A 9476-nucleotide genomic window follows, 5' to 3' on the forward strand; every position below is an offset into this window, starting at 1 on the left:
TCCACACCGTCCCATCACACACTCCCGGTGTCAGACACAGAGTGAATCCCCCTCCCCACCGTCCCATCACACACTCCCGGGGTCAGACACTCAGTGAATCTCCCTCCACACCGTCCCATCACACACTCCCGGGTCAGACACAGAGTGAATCTCCCTCCACACCGTCCCATCACACACTCCCGGGGTCAGACACAGAGTGAATCTCCCTCCACATCGTCCCATCACACACTCCCGGGGTCAGACACAGAGTGAATCTCCCTCCACACCGTCCCATCACACACTCACAGGGTCAGACACAGTGAATCTCCCTCCCCATCATCCCATCATACACTCCCGGGGTCAAACACAGAGTGAATCTCCCTCTACACCGTTCCATCACATACTCCCGGGCTCAGAGACAGAGTGAATCTTCCTCTACACTGTTCCATCACACACTCCCGGACTCAGAGACAGAGTGAATCTCCCTCCCCACCGTCCCATCACACACTCCCGGAGTCAGACACAAAGAGTGAATCTCCCTCCACACGGTCCCATCACACACTCCCAGGTCAGACACAGAGTGAATCTCCCTCCACACCGTCCCATCACACACTCCCGGGGTCAGACACAGAGTGAATCTCCCTCCACACTGTCCCATCACACACTCCCGGGGTCAGACACAGACTGAATCTCCCTCCACACCGTCCCATCACACACTCCCGGGGTCAGACACAGAGTGAATCTCCCTCCACTCCGTCCCATCACACACTCCCGGGGTCAGACACAGAGTGAATCTCCCTCCACACCATCCCATCACACACTCCCGGGGTGAGACACAGAGTGAATCTCCCTCCACACCGTCCCATCACACACTACTGGGGTCAGACACAGACTGAATCTCCCTCCACACCGTCCCATCAGTTTTTTCTCTTTTCTCAGGTGATCAATGGATTAATGGCTCGGCCAGACTGGGAGCAGGCGATCAAAATGCCCCTGGGTGTGATCCCAGCTGGATCGGGGAATGCTTTGGCTGCTTCTATCAACCACCACGCTGGGTAAGTGACCTCAGGTTGACGGACAGGGCGGTGCGGGTGTCAGACGAAAGGCTTTGCTTCATCGGTCGGGTACGTGAGCTGAGGGTGACGGACAGGGCGGTGAGGGTGTCAGACGAAAGGCTTTGCTTCGTCGGTCGGGTACGTGACCGCAGTGTGACGGACAGGGCGGTGCGGGTGTCAGACGAAAGGCTTTGCTTCATCGGTCGGGTACGTGACCTCAGGGTGACGGACAGGGCGGTGCGGGTGTCAGACGAAAGGCTTTGCTTCATCGGTCGGGTACGTGAGCTCAGGGTGACGGACAGGGCGGTGAGGGTGTCAGACGAAAGGCTTTGCTTCATCGGTCGGGTACGTAACCTCCGGGTGACGGACAGGGCGGTGAGGGTGTCAGACGAAAGGCTTTGCTTCATCGGTCGGGTACGTGACCTCAGGGTGACGGACAGGGCGGTGAGGGTGTCAGACGAACGGCTTTGCTTCATCGGTCGGGAACGTGACCTCAGGGTGACGGACAGGGCGGTGAGGGTGTCAGACGAAAGGCTTTGCTTCATCGGTCGGGTACGTGAGCTCAGGGTGACGGAGAGGGCGGTGCGGGTGTCAGACGAAAGGCTTTGCTTCATCGGTCGGGTACGTGAGCTCAGGGTGACGGAGAGGGCGGTGCGGGTGTCAGACGAAAGGCTTTGCTTCATCGGTCGGGTACGTGAGCTCAGGGTGACGGAGAGGGCGGTGCGGGTGTCAGACGAAAGGCTTTGCTTCATCGGTCGGGTACGTGACCTCAGGGTGACGGACAGGGCGGTGAGGGTGTCAGACGAAAGGCTTTGCTTCATCGGTCGGGTACGTGAGCTCAGGGTGACGGAGAGGGCGGTGCGGGTGTCAGACGAAAGGCTTTGCTTCATCGGTCGGGTACGTGAGCTCAGGGTGACGGACAGGGCGGTGAGGGTGTCAGACGAAAGGCTTTGCTTCATCGGTCGGGTACGTGAGCTCAGGGTGACGGACAGGGCGGTGAGGGTGTCAGACGAAAGGCTTTGCTTCATCGGTCGGGTACGTGACCTCAGGGTGACGGACAGGGCGGTGAGGGTGTCAGACGAAAGGCTTTGCTTCATCGGTCGGGTACGTGACCTCAGGGTGACGGACAGGGTGGTGAGGGTGTCAGACGAAAGTCTTTGCTTCATCGGTCGGGTACGTGAGCTCAGGGTGACGGAGAGGGCGGTGCGGGTGTCAGACGAAAGGCTTTGCTTCATCGGTCGGGTACGTGAGCTCAGGGTGACGGACAGGGAGGTGAGGGTGTCAGACGAAAGGCTTTGCTTCATCGGTCGGTTACGTGAGCTCAGGGTGACGGACAGTGCGGTGAGGGTGTCAGACGAAAGGCTTTGCTTCATCGGTCGGTTACGTGAGCTCAGGGTGACGGACAGTGCGGTGAGGGTGTCAGACGAAAGGCTTTGCTTCATCGGTCGGGTACGTGAGCTCAGGGTGACGGACAGGGCGGTGAGGGTGTCAGACGAAAGGCTTTGCTTCATCGGTCGGGTACGTGAGCTCAGGGTGACGGACAGGGCGGTGAGGGTGTCAGACGAAAGGCTTTGCTTCATCGGTCGGGTACGTGACCTCAGGGTGACGGACAGGGCGGTGAGGGTGTCAGACGAAAGGCTTTGCTTCATCGGTCGGGTACGTGACCTCAGGGTGACGGACAGGGAGGTGAGGGTGTCAGACGAAAGGCTTTGCTTCATCGGTCGGGTACGTGACCTCAGGGTGACGGAGAGGGCGGTGAGGGTGTCAGACGAAAGGCTTTGCTTCATCGGTCGGGTACGTGACCTCAGGGTGACGGACAGGGCGGTGAGGGTGTCAGACGAAAGGCTTTGCTTCATCGGTCGGGTACGTGAGCTCAGGGTGACGGAGAGGGCGGTGCGGGTGTCAGACGAAAGGCTTTGCTTCATCGGTCGGGTACGTGAGCTCAGGGTGACGGACAGGGCGGTGAGGGTGTCAGACGAAAGGCTTTGCTTCATCGGTCGGGTACGTGAGCTCAGGGTGACGGACAGGGCGGTGAGGGTGTCAGACGAAAGGCTTTGCTTCATCGGTCGGGTACGTGACCTCAGGGTGACGGAGAGGGCGGTGAGGGTGTCAGACGAAAGGCTTTGCTTCATCGGTCGGGTACGTGAGCTCAGGGTGACGGACAGGGCGGTGAGGGTGTCAGACGAAAGGCTTTGCTTCATCGGTCGGGTACGTGAGCTCAGGGTGACGGACAGGGCGGTGCGGGTGTCAGACGAAAGGCTTTGCTTCATCGGTCGGGTACGTGACCTCAGGGTGACGGACAGGGCGCTGAGGGTGTCAGACGAAAGGCTTTGCTTCATCGGTCGGGTACGTGACCTCAGGGTGACGGACAGGGCGGTGAGGGTGTCAGACGAAAGGCTTTGCTTCATCGGTCGGGTACGTGAGCTCAGGGTGACGGAGAGGGCGGTGAGGGTGTCAGACGAAAGGCTTTGCTTCATCGGTCGGGTACGTGAGCTCAGGGTGACGGACAGGGCGGTGAGGGTGTCAGACGAAAGGCTTTGCTTCATCGGTCGGGTACGTGACCTCAGTGTGACGGACAGGGAGGTGAGGGTGTCAGACGAAAGGCTTTGCTTCATCGGTCGGGTACGTGAGCTCAGGGTGACGGACAGGGCGGTGAGGGTGTCAGACGAAAGGCTTTGCTTCATCGGTCGGGTACGTGACCTCAGGGTGACGGACAGGGAGGTGAGGGTGTCAGACGAAAGGCTTTGCTTCATCGGTCGGGTACGTGAGCTCAGGGTGACGGACAGGGCGGTGAGGGTGTCAGACGAAAGGCTTTGCTTCATCGGTCGGGTACGTGAGCTCAGGGTGACGGACAGGGCGTTGAGGGTGTCAGACGAAAGGCTTTGCTTCATCGGTCGGGTACGTGACCTCAGGGTGACGGACAGGGCGGTGCGGGTGTCAGACGAAAGGCTTTGCTTCATCGGTCGGGTACGTGACCTCAGGGTGACGGACAGTGCGGTGAGGGTGTCAGACGAAAGGCTTTGCTTCATCGGTCGGGTACGTGAGCTCAGGGTGACGGAGAGAGCAGTGAGGGTGTCAGACGAAAGGCTTTGCTTCATCGGTCGGGTACGTGAGCTCAGGGTGACGGATAGGGCGGTGAGGGTGTCAGACGAAAGGCTTTGCTTCATCGGTCGGGTACGTGACCTCAGGGTGACGGATAGGGCGGTGAGGGTGTCAGACGAAAGGCTTTGCTTCATCGGTCGGGTACGTGAGCTCAGGGTGACGGACAGGGCGGTGAGGGTGTCAGACGAACGGCTTTGCTTCATCGGTCGGGTACGTGAGCTCAGGGTGACGGACAGGGCGGTGAGGGTGTCAGACGAAAGGCTTTGCTTCATCGGTCGGGTACGTGAGCTCAGGGTGACGGACAGGGCGGTGAGGGTGTCAGACGAAAGGCTTTGCTTCATCGGTCGGGTACGTGAGCTCAGGGAGACGGACAGGGCGGTGAGGGTGTCAGACGAAAGGCTTTGCTTCATCGGTCGGGTACGTGAGCTCAGGGTGACGGAGTGGGCGGTGAGGGTGTCAGACGAACGGCTTTGCTTCATCGGTCGGGTACGTGACCTCAGGGTGACGGACAGGGCGGTGCGGGTGTCAGACGAAAGGCTTTGCTTCATCGGTCGGGTACGTGAGCTCAGGGTGACGGACAGGGCGGTGATGGTGTCAGACGAAAGGCTTTGCTTCATTGATCGGGTACGTGACCTCAGGGTGACGGACAGGGCGGTGAGGGTGTCAGACGAAAGGCTTTGCTTCATTGATCGGGTACGTGACCTCAGGGTGACGGACAGGGCGGTGAGGGTGTCAGACGAAAGGCTTTGCTTCATTGATCGGGTACGTGAGCTCAGGGTGACGGAGAGGGCGGTGAGGGTGTCAGACGAAAGGCTTTGCTTCATCGGTCGGGTACGTGACCTCGGTGACGGACAGGGCGGTGAGGGTGTGAGACGAAAGGCTTTGCTTCATCGGTCGGGTACGTGAGCTCAGGGTGACGGAGAGGGCGGTGAGGGTGTCAGACGAAAGGCTTTGCTTCATCGGTCGGGTACGTGACCTCAGGGTGACGGACAGGGCGGTGAGGGTGTCAGACGAAAGGCTTTGCTTCATCGGTCGGGTACGTGAGCTCAGGGTGACGGACAGGGCGGTGAGGGTGTCAGACGAAAGGCTTTGCTTCATCGGTCGGGTACGTGACCTCAGGGTGACGGACAGGGCGGTGAGGGTGTCAGACGAAAGGCTTTGCTTCATCGGTCGGGTACGTGAGCTCAGGGTGACGGACAGGGCGGTGAGGGTGTCAGACGAAAGGCTTTGTTTCATCGGTCGGGTACGTGAGCTCAGGGTGACGGACAGGGCGGTGAGGGTGTCAGACGAAAGGCTTTGCTTCTTCGGTCGGGTACGTGACCTCAGGGTGACGGACAGGGCGGTGAGGGTGTCAGACGAAAGGCTTTGCTTCATCGGTCGGGTACGTGAGCTCAGGGTGACGGACAGGGCGGTGAGGGTGTCAGATGAAAGGCTTTGCTTCATCGGTCGGGTACGTGAGCTCAGGGTGACGGACAGGGAGGTGCGGGTGTCAGACGAAAGGCTTTGCTTCATCGGTCAGGTACGTGACCTCAGGGTGACGGACAGGGCGGTGCGGGTGTCAGACGAAAGGCTTTGCTTCATCGGTCGGTACGTGAGCTCAGGGTGACGGACAGGGCGGTGAGGGTGTCAGACGAAAGGCTTTGCTTCATCGGTCGGGTACGTGAGCTCAGGGTGACGGACAGTGCGGTGAGGGTGTCAGACGAAAGGCTTTGCTTCATCGGTCGGGTACGTGACCTCAGGGTGACGGACAGGGCGGTGAGGGTGTCAGACGAAATGCTTTGCTTCATCGGTCGGGTACGTGAGCTCAGGGTGACGGACAGGGCGGTGAGGGTGTCAGACGAAAGGCTTTGCTTCATCGGTCGGGTACGTGAGCTCAGGGTGACGGACAGGGCGGTGAGGGTGTCAGACGAAAGGCTTTGCTTCATCGGTCGGGTACGTGACCTCAGGGTGACGGAGAGGGCGGTGAGGGTGTCAGACGAAAGGCTTTGCTTCATCGGTCGGGTACGTGAGCTCAGGGTGACGGACAGGGCGGTGAGGGTGTCAGACGAAAGGCTTTGCTTCATCGGTCGGGTACGTGACCTCAGGGTGACGGACAGGGCGGTGAGGGTGTCAGACGAAAGGCTTTGCTTCATCGGTCGGGTACGTGAGCTCAGGGTGACGGACAGGGCGGTGAGGGTGTCAGACGAAAGGCTTTGCTTCATCGGTCGGGTACGTGAGCTCAGGGTGACGGACAGGGCGGTGAGGGTGTCAGACGAAAGGCTTTGCTTCATCGGTCGGGTACGTGAGCTCAGGGTGACGGACAGGGCGGTGCGGGTGTCAGACGAAAGGCTTTGCTTCATCGGTCGGGTACGTGAGCTCAGGGTGACGGAGAGGGCGGTGAGTGTGTCAGACGAACGGCTTTGCTTCATCGGTCGGGTACGTGAGCTCAGGGTGACGGACAGGGCGGTGAGGGTGTCAGACGAAAGGCTTTGCTTCATCGGTCGGGTACGTGAGCTCAGGGTGACGGACAGGGCGGTGAGGGTGTCAGACGAAATGCTTTGCTTCATCGGTCGGGTACGTGACCTCGGTGACGGAGAGGGCGGTGCGGGTGTCAGACGAAAGGCTTTGCTTCATCGGTCGGGTACGTGACCTCAGGGTGACGGACAGGGCGGTGAGGGTGTCAGACGAAAGGCTTTGCTTCATCGGTCGGGTACGTGAGCTCAGGGTGACGGACAGGGCGGTGAGGGTGTCAGACGAAAGGCTTTGCTTCATCGGTCGGGTACGTGAGCTCAGGGTGATGGACAGGGCTGTGAGGGTGTCAGACGAAAGGCTTTGCTTCATCGGTCGGGTACGTGAGCTCAGGGTGACGGAGAGGGCGGTGAGGGTGTCAGACGAAAGGCTTTGCTTCATCGGTCGGGTACGTGAGCTCAGGGTGACGGACAGGGCGGTGAGGGTGTCAGACGAAAGGCTTTGCTTCATCGGTCGGGTACGTGACCCCAGGGTGACGGAGAGGGCGATGAGGGTGTCAGACGAAAGGCTTTGCTTCATCGGTCGGGTACGTGACCCCAGGGTGACGGACAGGGCGGTGAGGGTGTCAGACGAAAGGCTTTGCTTCATCGGTCGGGTACGTGAGCTCAGGGTGACGGACAGGGCGGTGAGGGTGTCAGACGAAAGGCTTTGCTTCATCGGTCGGGTACGTGACCTCAGGGTGACGGACAGGGAGGTGCGGGTGTCAGACGAAAGGCTTTGCTTCATCGGTCGGGTACGTGACCTCAGGGTGACGGACAGGGCGGTGCGGGTGTCAGACGAAAGGCTTTGCTTCATCGGTCGGGTACGTGAGCTCAGGGTGACGGAGAGGGCCGTGAGGGTGTCAGACGAAAGGCTTTGCTTCATCGGTCGGGTACGTGACCTCAGGGTGACGGAGAGGGCGGTGAGGGTGTCAGACGAAAGGCTTTGCTTCATCGGTCGGGTACGTGACCTCAGGGTGACGGAGAGGGCGGTGAGGGTGTCAGACGAAAGGCTTTGCTTCATCGGTCGGGTACGTGGCCTCAGGGTGACGGACAGGGCGGTGAGGGTGTCAGACGAAAGGCTTTGCTTCATCGGTCGGGTACGTGACCTCAGGGTGACGGAGAGGGCGGTGAGGGTGTCAGACGAAAGGCTTTGCTTCATCGGTCGGGTACGTGGCCTCAGGGTGACGGACAGGGCGGTGAGGGTGTCAGACGAAAGGCTTTGCTTCATCGGTCGGGTACGTGACCTCAGGGTGACGGACAGGGCGGTGAGGGTGTCAGACGAAAGGCTTTGCTTCATCGGTCGGGTACGTGACCTCAGGGTGACGGACAGGGCGGTGCGGGTGTCAGACGAAAGGCTTTGCTTCATCGGTCGGGTACGTGAGCTCAGGGTGACGGACAGGGCGGTGAGGGTGTCAGACGAAAGGCTTTGCTTCATCGGTTGGGTACGTGACCTCAGGGTGACGGACAGGGCGGTGAGGGTGTCAGACGAAAGGCTTTGCTTCATCGGTCGGGTACGTGAGCTCAGGGTGACGGACAGGGCGCTGAGGGTGTCAGACGAAAGGCTTTGCTTCATCGGTCGGGAACGTGACCTCAGGGTGACGGACAGGGCGGTGCGGGTGTCAGACGAAAGGCTTTGCTTCATCGGTCGGGTACGTGACCTCAGGGTGACGGACAGGGCGGTGAGGGTGTCAGACGAAAGGCTTTGCTTCATCGGTCGGGTACGTGACCTCAGGGTGACGGACAGGGAGGTGAGGGTGTCAGACGAAAGGCTTTGCTTCATCGGTCGGGTACGTGAGCTCAGGGTGACGGACAGGGCGGTGAGGGTGTCAGACGAAAGGCTTTGCTTCATCGGTCGGGTACGTGAGCTCAGGGTGACGGACAGGGCGGTGAGGGTGTCAGACGAAAGGCTTTGCTTCATCGGTCGGGTACGTGACCTCAGGGTGACGGACAGGGCGGTGAGGGTGTTAGACGAAAGGCTTTGCTTCATCGGTCGGGTACGTGAGCTCAGGGTGACGGAGAGGGCGGTGAGGGTGTCAGACGAACGGCTTTGCTTCATCGGTCGGGTACGTGACCTCAGGGTGACGGACAGGGCGGTGCGGGTGTCAGACGAAAGGCTTTGCTTCATCGGTCGGGTACGTGAGCTCAGGGTGACGGACAGGGCGGTGAGGGTGTCAGCCGAAAGGCTTTGCTTCATCGGTCGGGTGTTGAGTATGAGAGTCAGGAAGTCATTTACAACTGTATTAAACTGTGGTCTGTTCATTCTCGGAGGACTGTGTGCAGTTCTGGTCTCCTGTGGGTGTGGGTGCTTTGGAGAGGGGGCGGAAGGTTCACCAGTGTGCTGCCTGGACTCGAGGGCACGACGTTTCACCTCTTTCCAATCGCTTTATTACTTGCACTTTATTTTCAACCGTGACGGTGATTATTCTCGTGAACAGAAACACTGTGGTCCTAAAGTCCACCGCACGGAGACGGGATAAATGAGAGACTTGAGAATCCCTGCCCCGGAACCGACCCCCGTGGACAAGGTTGGCCGACTGTGTTTAGTGTAACTTTCTGGTTCAGACTTCACAGTATCTGCCCGATTCTCTCCGACAGGAACCGGATGGCGACAGGCGAGGAGCTGCTGCAGAATTGCATCCTGTTACTGTGCCGTGGCTGTCCTACGCCCATGGACCTGGTCTCGGTGACCACCTCTTCTGGCCAACGCCTCTTCTCCTTCCTCAGTGTTGCCTGGGGCTTTGTGGCAGATGTCGACCTCGAGAGTGAGCGTTACCGTCGGCTGGGACCGGCTCGTTTCACCTTGGGCACCCTGGTCCGCCTGGCGTCCCTGCGTCGCTACCGGGCGCGCCTC

General features: G+C 60.0%; 1 protein-coding gene across 1 annotated transcript; it reads right to left on the reverse strand.

Annotated features, from left to right (window-relative positions):
- Positions 1-6693: 6693 nt before the first annotated feature.
- On the reverse strand, positions 6694-9214 carry LOC132386335 (uncharacterized; the record flags this gene model as incomplete). The annotated part of the gene is made up of 2 exons (XM_059958574.1): positions 7525-9214; positions 6694-7317 (listed from the first exon to the last, which is right to left on the reverse strand). Coding segments are annotated over exons 1-2 (1985 nt in total), but the record flags the coding sequence as incomplete, so codon positions are not given.
- Between the last annotated feature and the right edge of the window lie 262 nt (positions 9215-9476).

Source organism: Hypanus sabinus, unplaced genomic scaffold (genome assembly GCF_030144855.1).
Source record: "Hypanus sabinus isolate sHypSab1 unplaced genomic scaffold, sHypSab1.hap1 scaffold_1097, whole genome shotgun sequence".
Lineage (NCBI taxonomy): Eukaryota > Metazoa > Chordata > Chondrichthyes > Myliobatiformes > Dasyatidae > Hypanus > Hypanus sabinus.